The sequence below is a fragment of the Trichoderma aggressivum genome (genome assembly GCF_033847375.1).
Source record: "Trichoderma aggressivum f. europaeum strain CBS 100526 chromosome Unknown scaffold_038, whole genome shotgun sequence".
In the NCBI taxonomy this organism is placed as follows: Eukaryota; Fungi; Ascomycota; class Sordariomycetes; order Hypocreales; family Hypocreaceae; genus Trichoderma; species Trichoderma aggressivum.
Window position 1 is genome coordinate 255,808 of NW_026946404.1, and position 18,523 is coordinate 274,330.

General features: G+C 44.6%; 4 protein-coding genes across 4 annotated transcripts; 1 reads left to right on the top strand and 3 right to left on the bottom strand.

Moving 5' to 3' along the window:
- Positions 1–1,988: 1,988 nt before the first annotated feature.
- Triagg1_8125 (uncharacterized protein) lies at positions 1,989–2,888 on the bottom strand (the record flags this gene model as incomplete). Its single annotated transcript, XM_062902937.1, has 1 exon — positions 1,989–2,888. One exon carries the CDS (start codon positions 2,886–2,888, stop codon positions 1,989–1,991), a length of 900 nt encoding a protein of 299 aa, XP_062752970.1.
- Positions 2,889–8,695: 5,807 nt separating this feature from the next.
- On the bottom strand, positions 8,696–9,835 carry Triagg1_8126 (uncharacterized protein; the record flags this gene model as incomplete). The annotated part of the gene is made up of 5 exons (XM_062902938.1): positions 8,696–8,996; positions 9,063–9,192; positions 9,256–9,506; positions 9,562–9,669; positions 9,783–9,835. 5 exons carry the CDS (start codon positions 9,833–9,835, stop codon positions 8,696–8,698), a joined length of 843 nt encoding a protein of 280 aa, XP_062752971.1.
- A 1,134-nt stretch (positions 9,836–10,969) lies between these two features.
- Positions 10,970–11,792, bottom strand: Triagg1_8127 (uncharacterized protein; the record flags this gene model as incomplete). Its single annotated transcript, XM_062902939.1, has 2 exons — positions 10,970–11,364; positions 11,417–11,792. 2 exons carry the CDS (start codon positions 11,790–11,792, stop codon positions 10,970–10,972), a joined length of 771 nt encoding a protein of 256 aa, XP_062752972.1.
- Positions 11,793–16,200: 4,408 nt separating this feature from the next.
- Positions 16,201–17,834, top strand: Triagg1_8128 (CAZyme family GH7; the record flags this gene model as incomplete). The annotated part of the gene is made up of 3 exons (XM_062902941.1): positions 16,201–16,649; positions 16,712–17,408; positions 17,466–17,834. 3 exons carry the CDS (start codon positions 16,201–16,203, stop codon positions 17,832–17,834), a joined length of 1,515 nt encoding a protein of 504 aa, XP_062752973.1.
- Between the last annotated feature and the right edge of the window lie 689 nt (positions 17,835–18,523).

Genomic DNA, 18,523 nt, shown 5'->3' on the forward strand with positions numbered 1-18,523 from the left:
AACGAAACGGCCGATGCAGAGCATTCAATTGACCAAGGATGTATTATTGGTAATTTATGCCGTCGTGCAGATTGTTTCGGCCTACTAGCGTGATGCCGAACGCGTCCGCTTCGTGAGGCTCGGTTCTAGATGTTTTCGAAATGTTGCTTCACATCAATTATCAACAAGCTAACTAGAACAGCTTCTCCGGACGTTTTCATTATTTGGCTCTTGGCCCTGGGAATTATAACTCTCGATTGTGGCCACTGCGTGGATAGCAGATGTTTGCCACTCTTGGATTGATCGGAGAGAATGACAATCGTCCGTTGGCTTCGAAGCGGAGACTAAGCCTGTTAGGGGAAAGGAAGGTTTCCTCCAGACAACCGAAGGCAATCTATTCGTTACTCCAAGCTCAAGACTTTGTAAACAAAAGCAACAAAACTATTAGTTCAAGCACTTAAGTCGGTCTCCCACATGAGCCATGGTGATTTGAAGAAGGTATGGGCTGGTTTATGGCGAGCTATCTCGGACATTTCAACTCATCGTTATACCGCCCTTGGGATATAAAACCAACTTAATGCCCTCTGAAATGCAAAAGAATTCTCAAAGCATCAGGGTTGAGATCGACTTCTGATCATATACGACTTTTCATCCATAAACATTTCATCATAACTCACACAATCTGTTTTCTTCAAATTTTGACATGACACCAACTACTGCGTCTAAGTTTATTAGAGTTAGTAGCGATGTTGAGATCGAGCTCTCGCTAACCGTGCCGGCTGGAGGCACCGATCAGAACACGCTGTCTCTGATCTTCCTCCATATTTGGGGAGGCTCTTCAAAGAGCTTTGGGCCGGTCATTGAGACCTTGTCGCCGTTTTATCCAACCATTGGTGTCAGCCTTCGCGGCTGGGGGGCATCTACCGGACCTGATGAGCCTACGGCTTACAAGGTTACCGACCTTCGCATTCGATGTGGAGTTTATCATCAGGGAATTGAATCTGAAATCCGTTGTGCTTGTTGGGCATTCAATGGGAGGCAAGATATCAATGGCAATTGCTGGAAGGCATCTTCTGCCTGTGGGTGTATTAAAAGGCCTGGCTCTCGTCGGGCCCGCACCCCCCGGCCCGGTTCACTTGCCGGATCCTAGTATGAAAGACGCCCAAGTACATGCATTTGATAACATGGAAAATGCAGAGGGGGTTATTCGCACTCTTCTTTCGGCACAAGGGAACTTGACGGATGAAGTTATCAAGGCGGTAGCCGAAGACATGGTCCGTGGGAACAAGTGGGCGAAATATTCGTGGCCGGCGTATGGTATGGAAGACGACATCACTAATCTCTTCAAACATGTTGATGTCCCGGTTGTGGTACTTGCGGGAGAGAAGGACATACTCGAGCCTGTCGAGAGAATGAAAACTGATATCAGGGACAAGATTAACGATATGCCAGGTGGCAGGGCGAGTCTGATTGTAGTGGAGGGTTCCGGCCATTTGATCCCAGTTGAGAAGCCTAAGGATGTAGCTGATGCCATTCAACAGTTCCTCCAAATGATCTGACAATAAACTTTGGATACCGTTATATACTGATCAGGGTAGTTCATGGCTTGGTCTGGACAATGTAACAACAGTACTTCTGTTACACTTTAAGTGCCATAGCGTAGGAGGATAGCGTAGGCGCAATTATCAATGAATTTGATGCAGGCTCTGCTCAAGATGAAGATGTCCATCGCTGAAGGTCTTGTTAATATTAAAAGCGGCAGGAGACCCCGGCGAGATTAGTATATCACAGCCAATCGCATATTCAAGACTGAAAGAAATTACTCTTTACTGTGACTTATAGCTGCTTTGGAAGTATAACATCGGGTAGCCTTCTGGTAAATATGGCTTTATAAAGAGTTGTGAGACGTCACAATGATTACAAAATCTGATTTGCAAGCACAAAAACAAGGAGGTCATATAATTGAGGAATACTACTTCTAATCTTCAGTTGGTTTGCTGTTTTCGCTTCTATTGTGATAGCCATTGCGCAATCTCACGACCCATGGTATGCGGATAATCCTCCTGGAAATAATGGAGACCAGGTCCAAGATGCACAATTTTTATGTTTTGTAGCTTTTTGACAAAATTCTCCACCGTATCTTTCGTAATGACGACCGCCGGCTCGGCCCAAAAGAAGAGCTTCTGAATATCAGTATGGGATAGCCAATCTATATACCTAGTGACCTTATCCCACACGTCAGCAGGATGTCCCTCGATCGGAATCTCATTAGGAAACCGCCATAGTGGCTCGCGTGACTCCAATTGAAGGAATGGGCAGCGGTACTGCTTCATCTCTTCCTCAGATAGCTTGCGCAAAACATTGAGAGGCAAAACTCTTTCAATGAAAACGTTTTGGTTGATAAGCAATTCCCGCCCAAGTTTCGGATCACGAAACGGTACGAAGTTTTCCGCGACAGCTGGCGGAAACACGTCCCAGCTCGGTGCAGGGAGAACGAACTCAAAGAACGCGATCCCGGTAATTCGATCTTCATGGCGGCGTGCCCAGTCAAAGCCAAGTGCTGAACCCCAGTCGTGGACAACAAGGGTGACTTTTTCGGTAGGTAAAACAACATCTAAAAAGGCATCCAAGTATCGCTGGTGGTCCGCAATTCTGTATTCAAGCCCAGCGACCTTATCTGAGTCGCCAAAGCCTATCAAGTCCGGTGCAATGCAGCGACTCTTGTCACAGACATGTGGAATGATGTTCCGCCAAACATAGGACGATGTAGGATTGCCATGCAAAAAGACAGTGGCAGATCCCTCAGAAGCGCCGACGTCAACATAGGCAATTTGACTGCCTAGGATCTCTAGCTTCCGTTTCTCAAAAGGAAACTCGGCAGAAATAAGTTGCGAAGAGTCATACGCCATTGTAAAGAATCTTGCTCTTTTCTTGAGTTTGTGTGACGGATATGAGAGGCAGGCAGTAAAGCGTATAGAGATAAGATTGAGAGAGCTGGAAGGAGCAGTAAAATACGCCTTGACTCAGAGTTAGACTGTACGAAAACTGATATTGATACAAGTGAGAGGATATTGATAACTATATAAGTACACCACACGAGGAAATACAGCATGAGTAACTGTCACTTGCTCACTCCCACTTCATTCCGAGTGGGAGACCCAGCTCGACTCGTAATACAGCGGGTTAAGAAACAGAGACAGGACCACACATAGTTCTCTTTGGGATGGATTGACGTAAGTATTTGCTCTGGGGGTCATCAGCTGCTGACCGGTTGGGGGAATAGATGTGGTAACGACCACATAATGTCAAGCAATGACTTAATATATCCGACCCGGGAACGTTTGCCAGAGTTTGCCGGGCGGGGACTAAACTATTTATAGGAAAGTTCCCGCAAAGTGGGATGAAGTCTGCTTTAATGATCCTGGCGCAACCATATTTGCAACATACGTGAATACTGCTACCTGCGACTCTGCGACAGTGAAAACATAGCACGAAGGGGGTTACTCAGTACAGCGCAGCCAGCTGACTGAGAAGCGCCATTCCTATGCCGAAAACGCAGAGCATCTCTCTTTCCAGATCCTGTCATGCCTGCGCCAAAGCTAAGCGGCGCTGCAAAGTGGGATTACCGAAATGTGAACGATGTGTTAACAAAGGTCTGGAGTGCTCATATGTGAACCAGCCATTGGTCTCGTTTGCTGGGGACCAGCCACAATTCTTACGCGGCAAGTCCAAGATTTGTCAAGGAGCTGGAGACTGCATAGAAATCGGAACTCGTAGAAGATTATCGTTGCGCGATATGGAATTCTTCTACTTCTCCCAAATAAGGACGCCTTCGTACTTTGTTCAGCAGTGGTGCTATTCAGTACTCACGGACGCCGACCTAGCCATCTACGAACCTCCACTGCCTATTATAGAGTGGAGGAAAGACCTCGCGACCGTTCATTATTTAGCGACTAAGCTGAAAGCATTCCCACTAACATTTTCCCGCGAAGCAAAAACTCCCTTCATTCACTCATCATTATACAGCCAGAGTCTACCGAAGCAGATCAAGGGCACGTATGGTGTCTGTCGGTCATATTCGCTCTCGAAAGAAAACAGTAGACCATTTTGTTTTCAGAATCTGTACAAAAAGGTTGATGAACTCGTCAAGGAATACCCCACGCTGTGCTCATTTGGCGATCTTTTAGCTTCTCTTCAGTCGTTAATACTGTACCTACTTATCTGTCTTTTCGATAAAGATCCCCAACAGAGAAGATTTGCAGACGCACATATCAACACTCTCAACCGGTGGACGCGCCATGTATGGGAACAAGCGCCAAGCGAGATTTCAGATGAACTAAGTCCTTGGCAAGCGTGGGCGTTTGCCGAGAGTGTTCGTCGAAGCATCATAATCTCCTATCTGATTCGAGGTGTCTACCATATTACTAGATTTGGCTACCACCCTCATTCTATGTTTGTTGAAACGTTGCCGTTTAGCCGCCACACATGGTTATGGGACATTCCATCTGGAACAAAATGGACATCACTGCCGCCAAATCTTTCAAAGTCAATCGTTTCCTACCACGAATATACCAATGAGTTTGCGAATTATTTGATTCAACCGTATGATCTCTTTGAAACACTTCTCTTGATTATTCGGTTTGGAAAGGATTCGTTCGATCAACGCGTTGGTATCGCATAATATGAAGAAGCAAGATGAACAATTTGGCTTCAAGAGTCTGTCATTCTAGCCAGTTTCCAGCGGCTGATAAGGAAGCTTGGTAATAAGGATCTGTCAGAGGGTAGCGCAACGGGAAGAGTGAAAGAGTCAAGGGTGAGGGTTGCACAGTCACTATCACGGACCACATAGCTGGGGTTATACAAAGAACTGTATTTATCTCTGAAAACAACGGGCCTGCGGTTCCTTTTTAGACCTCGTTCAGCCCGGCAGCCCGGCTTGCTTGCTAGTTGAGAACTCTGACGCCTTTGACTGCGATTTATGAACAAAGGAGCGTCTCCTTTGTAGCTGGCCCCTGACAGGATCTAACCGGGATATATCCATGATTTATTTTAACGCATGTTGAACAATCGTTATATTATTTGCCATTAGTCACTGGTATATATCGAAAGTTATTAATCTCTGCCGTCTGTACCCTTAACTGTTGTGGAGCGTCTCGTGGTGCTCTCAATCGTAGGTTATATTGTACCAGCTCTTAAACTAATATGTCATTCCAATTTGGATATTCAAGCCACGCGCCTGATCTTCTGGGGATGGATAAGGTCCGAAATGAAGAGGATGTTGATATAATCTTTACGTGTCCGTCCGGAAAAGTTTGTGATCAACATATTTAGAGTTAACCGTCAGTGTTTTTTCCATAGTGTGTTTTGCAGGAGAAAAAGAAGGATCGGCATCGCACCTTTATGTGCCATTGTAATTGTTCCGTTTTGTGGAGGGGTTACAAGCTCCGACTTGAAGCTTTATTAGGTAACAAGTCCGGCTCTTTTCTGCTTGTATAATAAATTAGGCAAATGAAGAAACTCTATAGCTTAATAACTGTATGATTCATCAGCGACCTTGAACAGGCGCATTGATTATGAAGATTGGGTTGCTCATTCGGTGGTGATAATAGACTACGCAGTTGCGCCGTTGGAGTTGGGCATATGTCTAGGGCGGATGATGATTAAAAAATTCCTTCTGGGATTCTCCATCTAGCTGAGAGCTCGAATAAAAACAGAGGCCTCTTCTAAAAAGTCATATATACGTAATAGTATAATCGCTTAAACATTGGCGAATAGAAAACTGGTTGATCCAACAACATGCCTACAGTTGTCATTATATTATGCGACCCGCAGAATACTTGACTTGAATGCCAGAAAGTCATGATTAGCGTATTTCTAAATATTCCACACTGGACATGGCTCAATGTACATGTAATGCGCGGTGATATGTCGCAGCAATTCTTCTTCAACGGATCATTGTATTATAGTTGAGGAGTTTCTAGTACCAAACTGTTATTTCTCTTGGCTAATGCGGTCTATGTTTTCGCTATCTGAACCCTTGCCTCTGTGAGTGTGGCTCCAATATGTTATGGATATACTGCCTATAACGCCAACACCTAACGTCTCTTTGCAACGGCTCTCATTGAAGGAGTCTTGCTCAGCTGAGCAAATGGATCGTATCTCATGGCCTTCATTCCAATTGAAGGGGTATATCAGACCATCAGGCAGTAAGATTATGCTATCCAGTGTATCGCCACAGACTTGATATCGCCGAACATTTTTCGCCAGCGCAATAGGCCCGGTCAGTTGCTCTGCTGATGGATAATCATACCACAACTGGTGCAAAATACGTTTACTCTTTTGTATCTCGGCTTTTGCAAATTCCAACGGCAAAAGAAAAAAGGGATGTCGAACCGAAGCTGCCATCCACGCATTCGGCAGATGGTGAGCAAAAGTAGGATCAGAGCCCATGCGACCGAATATGGCGACGTGGCTCATGGAGCTTTCATCCGTGATTTTATTCTCCGACTTGCCAGGCAGCGAAATATTGTTTGATAGGAGTGCATCGAATGTAGGGCGCAGACACTCCGTGTCTAAATCGGCATATATGCTATTCTTTTGGTTAAGAATCATCAATCGTTAAATGTGCGCTCTTGAAGTGTAGTTTCAACTCACCCGCCAAACATGTACATGTAGAGATTCCGTGCCAAATCTGCCCGATAAATATTCCCAGGTAGGCTTAAAAAGGTTTCCTCAAGCCATGGGAAGTAGTCTTTTACAAGTTGGAGATTATCTTCATCAGTCCACAATACCCATTCCCAGTCTGGATGTTGCCTGCGACATGTATCACTCCATCTTTTAAATTTAGCAGGTAAATTATTGGACTTCCAACTTTGATGAAGAAGTTTTGGAATGCCCACTGTTTGAGGTTCTGTTGATCGACAGAGGAGCTCTGTGGGAGATAACGCTGGCGCTAACCCAGTGTAGGAGGAATCTGTCTGCTTATGTGATTCCAACGAAACGGGGCATTTTGTCAATGAACGGGAGGGTATCTGATGCTTTTCAGCAGTGTGCCGACAAGTGGCTATATTATAGAGGCCAGAACCGTAGCTAAGGTGTGAATTGAGTTGCCAAATAGCAATACAAAACAATAGCGCGAATGCCAGCCTGCGATGTCGGGGGAATGCTGAAAAACATGGCATGGTTACTCCTAGTCATGAGCGCATCGTGATTCTTGATATCGAAAAGAAAGCAACAAACCGTCTCGCTTACTTTGGCCTGATGTTCGGGTGTCTTTATAAATTGAGTCATTATGCAGCGACAGGGGGCTCGTTGACTGTCGCCCTCGCTATACCTACTCTAGCTAAATCTAAGCCCTTGACAAATTTGACAAAAGATCACATCATCAATACTGTTTTGGGGTTAGCTCTGAAATTTGTTTATCTGAGCCACGCAGCTTTTCTCTCTATCAATTGTAGCTCTTTGTATTTTGTCAATGTTGAGTAGTTATAGATAACATCATCACGGCTACAAACGCTAGATGTACTACTCAATGGGCTTCTCTTTTCCTCTCTTTTATTTTCTTTCTCCCAAATGAGATTATTTTGAGTTACATATCATATTCAAGCTGGAGTGACGAATATCTAGTGATTGTATAGAAGGGACATTTCTTTTATTTCCGCATTGCTAATATTGTGAAGCTCGCCTGACTGAAGACTCAAGCTGGCCCTCATAATCCCAAGGCTAGTAGCACCCGATCTTATCATTGTTACAATATCTTGGTTGTCTCAGTTCTAGATTTCCATTTGCTCGTACGAGCACGAGCATGACAGGAAAGAGCAAATACACATCTAAGACCAGGGTTGAAGATAAAAATAGAATCTCGTATTTTTTTTTAAGTTGGTGGTATGGTTAAACTGGCATGGATCCACTTACTTGTACGTCACCCACAACGACTGTGGCTGTGAGTGGCACGCAAAATTTCTCATCCAGATAACAGTGACTTCCTCTTCGAGCTGATTGCATAATGTGACAATTACTCCAGATGACAGATACTTCAAAGTCTGAGAATATTTAGGCACACTCTACTTACATGTTTCACATAAAACAATAGCTTGAAGTTCGACTTTGGGGAGTCAAATGTTAGAGCTCAATCGATCTAAATGCCCATATTTTGCTTGCCTTTGTCTTGGCTATGCACCGTTGCTCGTATATCAGTGTCTCAGAGCGCGTGTGTCATTATTCATCCTACGAATCTTCGGCTGTTTGACGCGTCATCAAAATTCAGACTAAGAGGCTTAGCAGCATCCCTTCGTTAGTGGAAACAAGCTAGCCCAATTGCTCAGTCTTTGCTTCTCAATCAACACAGAATACTTACTTGTTCCTGGCAAATAAATATCCCATATAACGTGATATAATGGCAGCAAAAATACTGTCGATAACAAAATAAATATGTAATCTCCATAAAGCAAATAATCAATGTAATGACAACTGGGGGATGTAAGCATTGGATAAGCCAGTCAATATGAGAGGTTATCGAAAGATTGAAGGGGTCTGACAATGAACTACTACTCCGTACTGATAAATTGCAAAGCCACCCAACCTCCCCCAAAACGAAATTCGCGCAGTTGAAGCGGCTCGGAGCAATCGCAATTCGAAATCTAACGAACAAGCATGACTATGCATTAATTGTATTCAGATTGCGGATTATGGAGTAGAATGATTCAAGCAGCGACGACTAGATGAAAGTTGCCCATGCAGCAGCAGCAGACTTTCGGGCGAGTAAACTAACTTGTGTAGGGTAAATCGCCGCTCCATTCTTAACTGCCCCAATTAGCGCCGCCAGTAGAGCATCAGCTTCATGCCGAGGTGGCAGAGTCTCATGGCCGATTTTATAGAAAGAAGCTATGCCCGCAACATGAGTCAAAACAAATGTTCTAGTAACTAATGGAGCCATAGCCTGCGGAAACTGGTCGCTTCTAAACTGCAGCACCTCGAAACCGGCCTGAGTTAAACGGTGAGGAAGATCCTCCACCCATCTACATAGAGTTATGGGTCAGTAAATGCATCAAACCAATAAATAGTTCCGAACGGTTAAGACTCACGAGAAAGTAAAGTTCAAAGCGTTGTATCCAAGACTAGCAAATGCATAAAAAGCCTCCGCCTCGGGCCATTTGATGCACAACTTGTTACGTGTAAGGTCAGCTTCCTCCCATTGGAGATATCCGCCGGTTTCTATTAATTGAACAGATTAAAAGCTATTATACCATATGATGGTTTCATGGCTTGGCGACTTACTCAGCAATTGCATTGCGTGTTGAATTATTGGCTCGGCATTGCCTCCTTTCACAATAGGTCCTAGATATCGAATATGAACTACGTCATATTTCTTAACGAGATCGCCCGGAACTTTAGATAAAGCATCCATGATTCGAGAATTTACGTTATCGGGTATGTTCGACTTGTGAGGAAATTGTCCGTCCGAAATATCGAAGCCATCAAGCTGCACGGTAGGGGGGACCTGAGTAGCCACATCCAGGAGCCACACACTATGGTTATAATAAGCATAGAGATTTCCAACACAGCTCAATTAAGAAGACTTACCCTGTTCCTGTCCCGACATCAGCAATCTTTGTATGTGGATTAATTGGAATTTCAGGATTGATTGTGTAGCCATTGTGAATGTTCCATAAGAGGTGTTGGGTTTCCAGTCTGATAAAAGGTCAGCCATCTATCGATTAGTACTAGACTTGCAAGTTCAAAAGTACGTTCGTTTTAAAGTACTTTCATTTCTGCTCAAACCCAGTGAGGATCGCTTAACTCACCTCAGTCCCTCTGCATAGTCTCTTGCAAACACGTAATCGTCAGTTCCAGCCATCTTATTCAAGTAAGTTTGCAATTGTGAAGATGTTAGGAGCAATTAGCGATACAAGCCCTTATCATTAAATGTTTGTTTGAACAGGCGACATGAGCTCAATTTATAGACTCCATATTCGGTACGCAGATAGCTTCATTCACAACCTCGGAAAGCTGACAGCTAGCCACACAAAGCTGCGTCATATCGATTTACTTATCAGTGTAATCGTCAGATAGAAACATGTTGACTGTTGAAATGATAAAGGTCAAGAGAGTTGCGGGCGGATGCTGTCTAAAGCAAAAACTCTATAATACGAGTAGGTGGTTCGGCACGATGTATAATTATCTTCACATACGTGTTAAGAGGAACCGGTTGTAACGTAGACTATAATCAGAACCTTTACAAGTCACAATAATGGCTACCAGTGCTTAACCTCGGTTTTTGGGAAGAGGGAATAGTACTATACATTCACAAGGCTACGCATTTGTCTTGCATTTACTGTGGCTTTTGTTGTAGCCATAGTATATTATTACCACCTCGGTTGAGCAACGTAATCAAAGACATGTAAGATTAAACTCCGGTTGCAATTTTAGTTTATAGACTTGCTGATTGTTGCGGAAGAGCGAAGTGTATGCGATGTCTTACACGTAAGCAGCCGCTTATACCAACAATCACCTAGCCCTGTTCAAAGTCGCTACTATGCTAAAATGAGGGGTTCGTAACCCAACATGACTGTCCAAGTCTCATGCGGCGTTATATTCTAGCTCAAAGGGGTGCTTCAACCTCGGGTGGCTGACCAATAGCTGCGTTCCTTCTACGCATCAATCGTGTCTATGCAACTGTACTCTTTTACACGCCACGTTTTCTTTGATCATGACCGGAGTAATGTGAGACCCCGGGAACAATGTTCAGGATATTGGGAAAGTGGATCTGGATTTACCTTGACGACCTTGTTAATAAATATACATCCAACCGACTATGAAGTTTTTGTATACGAAAAGATTTATTTGTCTATCTACAATTCTTAACTAGATGTAGTGAACAAAAAAATCTGTTTTTAACTTTTCTTGTGGAGACTCATAGAACTGAACAGCCGCCCAAGAAGCGTCTCAGCTGAATCGATCCCGATTTCTCCGTTCTGCTCATAGTTGCCCTTTAGACGTAAGAGCAAGAGAGAGTGCTGCCAGAGACAGAGCACCTGGTCAAGTCCTTGTTATTGACAATGACCTCGCTGAGTTCAGCACCACTGAGAGAGACCTTCTGTCCATTTCGCGTAGCTGAAGCAGAGGTGAACTGAATAGCAGGGCTGAAAGAGGCAAATGGAACTGGCTGGCAGTTGCTACCATTTGAGTTGCACTCCTCAAAGTCCTCAATGATGAACTCGGCACTGGTTTCGCAAAGAGAGCCTGCAGTGACGCGGCTGAAAGTTTGAGTCACTTTTTGGCCCGTGGACAGGTTCTGAAGAGTGGCAGAGCCACCGGTCAGGGATGTAGCCACGACGGACATGGCGATCTGGTCGCCCTCGCTAATATCAATGCCGGAGAAATCGGCTGTTGCAAGTTAAACCGCCATCCTTTTGGAAGTCATGATAAGAACACTTACCAGCAAATTCGGGGTACCACTCATACCAAGCGTCATATGTGCCATCACCATAGAAATCGAAACCGGTCTGCAAGATGGCGCTGTCACAGGTGGCACCGTCAATGCCAACCCAAGCAGAGCCTGCAGCGCTTGAGCCGCCGCCGCCTCTGGGCACAGTGACAGTTGCTGAAGCCGCGGTAAAGCCTGAGCCACCAAGAATGGCACCACCCCAGTTAGACTGAACGGTAGCATGGCTGGTGTTGTTCCTCATGGGTGCTGAGCGGCGACCAGCACGGCGAGCAAGACGAGCAGCCAGGCCTCGGTTTTGAGCAACACCGGCCAGTGCGGCATCAGCGCAAAGAAGCGCCGAGAGGGCGATGCTAGTGATGAACATCATGTTGGGCAATGAATGTCAAGGATTGTCTCGAAGAGAGTTTGTGGACCAAGTGTGCTGTGTGAATACTCTGTGATGAGGTTGGACAATATATCAACGAAGGACATCGTGCTGTATTTATATTTGCGTTGACTCAGGTAAATAAGAGATATCTCTTCCCAATCTCAAGGCTACTGCGAGGCTGGGAGGCTCCAATTTGAGATGCATTGGGTATCGTACAAGAAATTGTGGTACACCTTCCCTCTTGAAAAACATCTCCGAGCCATCATTGGGAACGAGATTCCGTATTAAGACCAGTACGAGGCCCATCCGCGATAATAACATTGCATTTACGCCACCATGAGGATAGAAGTTCCCAACGCGAAGCTCGCTGCTACATAAGTTCTTTACGCAGAAAACAATCCAAATGCAGTATACATGCTACCACACCCTACAGAGGAAATGGTGGTGGGGAGTGGCGCCGGGTCAAGTGGAAGACCATGTAGACGTGCCGAGAAGCCGTACATCCTCGCTACATGTGTCTGCTTGGCTTGGCGTTTGACGAAATAATTTTATTAAAAGATAAAATAGAGAAGAATGAGGTTGTAAAAGAAAACTTTTTGCAAGCTTTTCCGCATTCTACTTGGAATACAAAACGCTCATCTTGAACATCACGATTATGGTTATTACGCGACTGGGGGAGATAACTCAATGTTTAAGCATTCTTTTATGAGATTGTGGCTTGGCGATCTTGCCCTATCGGAGTAGCTATCGGAGACTATTCACCTTCCCTATTCACGCGGGTTAGGTACCGATCCTGGCTAGTTTGCTTAGACAACCACCAAACCTGATGCCGATGTTCCGATTTCTCCATGTCCAAAACAGGAAAGCGGCTTCACAACAGATGATTGGCTTCAATATCCTGTGTTCACTATCCAGCTACCTACTTAAGTTGGAAGCTTCCGCGATGCCTTATCAACTGGAACAACAAGGGCTAGAGCTTTTGCATTATTAATTACTGGCTGTTAGGGTTGAGCATGATTCGCTAGCATGACATCATCTAGGCTCACCTCCCTCTTATCGACACACACGCGCTAGACGACAAATGTATCATTGGTTGACCTCAACACAAATTATTTGTCTTTTTTGTGCTTATACGGAGTATTGTACATTGAATTGGCCAGCTGCCCATCTACATCTCCTCAAAAGGTATATGCATACCTTCGTTTCCCACCTGTGTTGCGTCGTGATCGAAGGTCACAGAAAGTCTGGTTCGATTTGGTTGGTGTTTATTCATCAAATCATAAATACATTTGTGTTTCCGATTAGAATACCTTTCATACATTGGGAATAGCGGCGTGTTACATTTGGCAACTCAGTCTTCTTTACCTCTTCATTGCCCATCATAACTCTCACCATCTCTCATTCTCGAATATACTTCCCTTTCCCCCCTGTTACTCTCCAACCAACTAGGTGCATCATATGTTTGTGGTTAAATAGACTACATGGTAGATGTAGACCAAAATGATCAACACAGTTACCTAAATGTCTGGAATTGTCTTTGTTGATTTTGTAAATGTAAATACTTATACGGCTAACAAGTACATGGGTTGATTATACCAAATTACTACTTATACATCAAACACCGAATATAGAATGAAGAGGTTTCTTTTATAAGAAGACTTTTGCTTTAGCAGGAAGCAAAAATGTTATCTGCCAATGACCTAGTATTCCCTTGAGCCCACGAATGTGATTATTCCTTTGCATGGAACGGATATACTTCTGTTAAGCAGTTCCAAACATAAAGGTATATATCATACGTTTCGATGGACATAATTCAAACGACGTAAGTATTGCTGCTGATAATTCAGATATGAAGAAGGTCGCGTATATTCTTAATTCTACCTTCAGCTACTCTTTTATCCACTATACTTTACCTGGATGGAAGCGCGTCTATACTGACGCGACATTTGGGATGATGATCATCTGTAATGTCATCAGCGGTATTTAGAATGGCACAGAGTATCATGTTGTAGGGTATCAATCTGCGAATATCTTGATGGGACCTGGAAATAAAATATGAAATATATCTTGTGAAATGTATTTGTTGAATTGACAGTTGTAACGTATAAATAACGTTCATTCGGAGAGAGAGTCAAAAGGCTTCTCTGCCATTTGACTCTTTCTGGATGCTTTGTCTTTAAATACTATCATGAACACGCGTTACAGGTACACGTGATGCTCGCCATAAAAGAAGAAACTACTGCTTCTGAAAACTCATGTAACCGAACAGTTTTATATCCTCTATGCAAGTGTCTTTTACAGGTTAGATCCAAGTTTAAGCTCCATAGCACCGCATCTCGTGGTGTTTTAATCAACATGGGACAAATATAAATTTATTTTCCATTTCTTTCCGATCATCCCGATCGTGTATGTATCCACTAAATCGCACTAAATACACCCATAGTTTGAAGTCGGCATAAGCAAGGGCATAAAATTCTACCACATTCATTGGCAATTGGAAGAGACTTTCATCAAAGTGTAAGATGAGAAGATACCAATACTATACAGGTAAAGCAGATAACCTTGCTTTGACGATGTGTATATTTTCGCTTGAATAAACCACCTATTCTTGTCAATGTTCCTTGCCAGTAACTTCAGCTCGGAGTTCAACTATCGTGTGATTTCGTGTAGCCCTCTAGCAATATGTGTTGATTGCCCAATGTCCAAATGCCCTCAATCAGATGTAAAAGATGCATTAGTAACTTCAATCCCCTCATAGTCAATGATATGCCGTCGCTTATAACAATGGGCAATATGATGAAGGCTAGAACTTGAAATGAAGAGTATCTGGAATATGTGTACGACTCTTCTCTACTCATATATACGACTACGCAACCGCTTTTTTTTTTTAATTCGGAAATTGCTAGGTTACAATAGGGCCACAAACATGCGTCTCTTCATGAAAACATAACGCCTCATGTGGATATGAGGTAGATCGGTTTATCCGTTTATAAAATGTGACTTTAGAATACTCCGAAATCTTCGGCCAATCCGCATAATGGAGACGCCTGGCGAGCTTTTATAAAACGGCTGAAATAAACACCAAACCGTAATAGATCAGGCTAACCAGCTTCAATAGAGGCAGAATCTGTTATTGGCATGTCTCATCTTATCCACGAGCAGAAGTCTCCCCATTGGTGGAAGACAGCCATGCTGGGTGATTGTAATCGGATATTCCTAGGAGGAATGAAACGGAATAATTAAATAGGCAATAAGGGCCCATGAAGTTTACAATGCCGGGACGCTCAGCCTGGAGATTGCTGTACCCCGCCTTGCCTCCAATACCCACGGTGTCTTACTGGATAATTATGCTTTCTCCAGTTTCGATACCACTTACTTTGGCTTGCGACAGTCCGTGCCGCATGAGACATATGTCTCCCAGCGTCGTCCTTCAGAGCAAATAGCTTCCAAGTAGAAGCTTCATGACCGAACGTGATGGATACCGTATTTCTTATCTCCGCCCATAATAAGTGTTCAATCAAGGCATTGGTTTAGGCCAGTGCCTTCAGTTAGGTCTCATCGTGTGTTTTAGGCACTCAATGCAACGTTATAGAAGAATACAAACCGGTGGCTAAAAGTAGATGGGCTATTGGCTAAAGATATTATAAACTAGCGGCTAAAAATTCACCAATTAAGTGGCTAAACATTTAGCAGCTACTTAGAAGGTTACAGAAGAAAGGATAGGCCCCACTTCCCCACGTTGTTCTCTTCCGCTCATCTTTAATCTCACTCTTTCCGAGAACCGTTGGTTGCTCTTGAAGCAATAGTACATACAGACGGTCTAGCAAGAGAACAACGATAGGATACATAATGCTGAGTAAATTCTAAAGCATAGAGTGAATTCTGCGTCGTTATGTCCAGTCAGCCAGTTGATGATAGGCTGGGAAGTTTGGTAGCCAAAGAACGATGAAGTAGATAATAATTTATGAGGTCTCGCATCGAGACAAGACCGCGATCACTGGAGTATGTAATCGAAATCTACCGGGGTTTCTCTGTACAGGCAATTGAATCAACTTAATCTGCCTAAGGAAATCGGTCTTCCAAAATGGTTAGTGATCGGAAGGTATTCGGTGTGGTGGGAGTGCATTGTTGCTTTTGCCGTGCAGAAAAATGGACATTACAGGTAAGTAACTAGGTTGTAGTGCCGATTGACCATGTGAATTAGAAGCTTAGGCACCAATAATAGCCGGCAAAGATAGCCTCATTGTTCTCATGTCCATGACAAGAAAATTATATATAACCCAAGCTCTTTCCTCCTCCATCCCCATCTCTCTCTCTCTCTCTCTATCTCTCCATCAGCTCGGATACTCCAAGAGCCCTACACACCATCTTTGTGTACATCATCTTAAGTAACGAAAGGCTGCACACCATGTATCAGAAATTGGCCGCAATCACGGCCTTCCTGGCTGCTGCTCGTGCTCAGCAGGTCTGCACGCAACAGGCGGAGACTCACCCACCTCTGACATGGCAGAAATGCACAGCTTCCGGTTGTACAGCTCAACAAGGCTCTGTAGTTCTTGATGCCAACTGGCGTTGGACTCACGATACCAAGAGCACCACCAACTGCTACGATGGCAACACTTGGAGCTCGAGCTTGTGCCCCAACGATGCGACTTGTGCCCAGAATTGTTGTTTGGATGGAGCCAACTACTCGGGCACTTACGGAGTTACCACTAGCGGCGACGCTCTCACTCTCCAATTTGTCACTGCGTCGAATGTCGGCTCCCGCTTGTACTTGATGGCATCTGATACTACCTACCAGGAGTTCACGCTGTCTGGCAACGAGTTCTCCTTTGACGTCGATGTTTCTCAATTGCCGTAAGTAACCACCACTCAACACCTTAGTTAGTGCCGTGGCTCGTGGGCTAAACCATTGCTAGTTGCGGCTTGAACGGAGCCCTGTACTTCGTCTCCATGGACGCGGATGGTGGCAAGAGCAAGTACCCAACCAATGCTGCCGGTGCCAAATACGGCACAGGTTATTGCGACAGCCAATGCCCTCGTGACCTGAAGTTCATTAACGGTCAGGCCAATGTGGAGGGTTGGCAGCCATCCTCCAACAACGCCAATACTGGTGTTGGCAATCACGGAAGCTGCTGCTCAGAGATGGATATCTGGGAAGCAAACTCCATTTCTGAGGCTCTTACTCCCCATCCTTGCGAGGATGTCGGTCAGACGATATGCACCGGCGATTCTTGCGGTGGAACTTACTCTGATGACCGATATGGCGGTACTTGCGACCCTGATGGATGCGACTGGAACCCATACCGCCTGGGCAATACCTCCTTCTACGGACCTGGTTCATCATTTGCTCTTGATACCACCAAGAAATTGACCGTTGTGACCCAGTTCGCCACCAACGGTGCAATCAGCCGATACTATGTTCAGAATGGAGTCAAGTTCGAGCAGCCCAGCGCTACACTTGGCAGCTACACTGGCAACACGATCAACACCGACTACTGTGCAGCTGAGCAGACAGCTTTTGGCGGAACCTCATTCTCAGACAAGGGCGGCCTTGCCCAGATCAACAAGGCATTCCAAGGCGGTATGGTCTTAGTCATGAGTTTGTGGGATGATGTGAGTTTATGACATAGTTGATATGATTCCTGTTACAAAACTGACTGGTTTACGCAGTACGCTGTCAACATGCTTTGGTTGGATTCCACCTACCCAACAAATGCCACTGGTACCCCCGGCGCCAAGCGAGGAACTTGCTCTACTAGCTCTGGTGTTCCCGCCCAGGTCGAAGCTCAGTCACCTAACGCCAAAGTCATCTACTCCAACATCCGCTTCGGACCAATTGGCAGCACTGGCGGCAGCACTGGCAGCCCCCCTCCCGGAACCTCGACCACTCGTCTGCCTCCGTCCAGCACTGGAAGCTCGCCCACCGCGACCCAGACACACTACGGCCAATGTGGTGGAACTGGCTGGACCGGACCTACCAGATGCGCTAGCGGCTACACTTGCCAAGTTCTGAACCCATTCTACTCTCAGTGCCTGTAAGGTGCTTTGGTGGCGGCTTGAGATATTAGCTTGTAGATGGATTGTCTCATCTTCAACTAGATGTAGGATTTATTTTATTGTATCTACTTCTGATGCTAGCAAAGACGGTCATTTTATTTGGAACTATGGCTGTTTGGTGTTGCGATGAATGCTTATGTGCTGGGCAAAACTGGCTTTCGCAAAGCATATTGACCCCTTGCTATAAAAGCATTATATAGAAAGAACATGGAACTCTTTTACAAAGTATTTTTCTAAAGTTACCGATTATTCTCTTGGGCTAAATAACAAACTTTTTGATCATTCCTTTTTTTCTCGCCAAAATGGCTCTACTCCCATTTCAATGAATCTCCGTTTCTCAAAGTCTTTAGTGGCGCGCCAATTGCTGATTACCCAAATAGAAACAAAGAATAAAATGGCGACGGCGGAAATTAGTGGCGCAATGATGGAGAATATGGCAAGACCGTAACTAGCGGCTTGGAAGGCACTGTTGGCAATCAATTTGTCCGTGGCCAAGCCGACTTGCATTGCTGTTAACACAATAACAACGTAGCCAAGTAACGTTATAAGTGACGCAAAGTTGTCGCGAATCAAGTCTCCGTAAATAGCGTAACCAGAGATTCTAGAATATCCTCTCAATAAATGACCTTTTCGAAACCGGTATATCTTGTTCAAGCGCCCCAGCCGGAGTT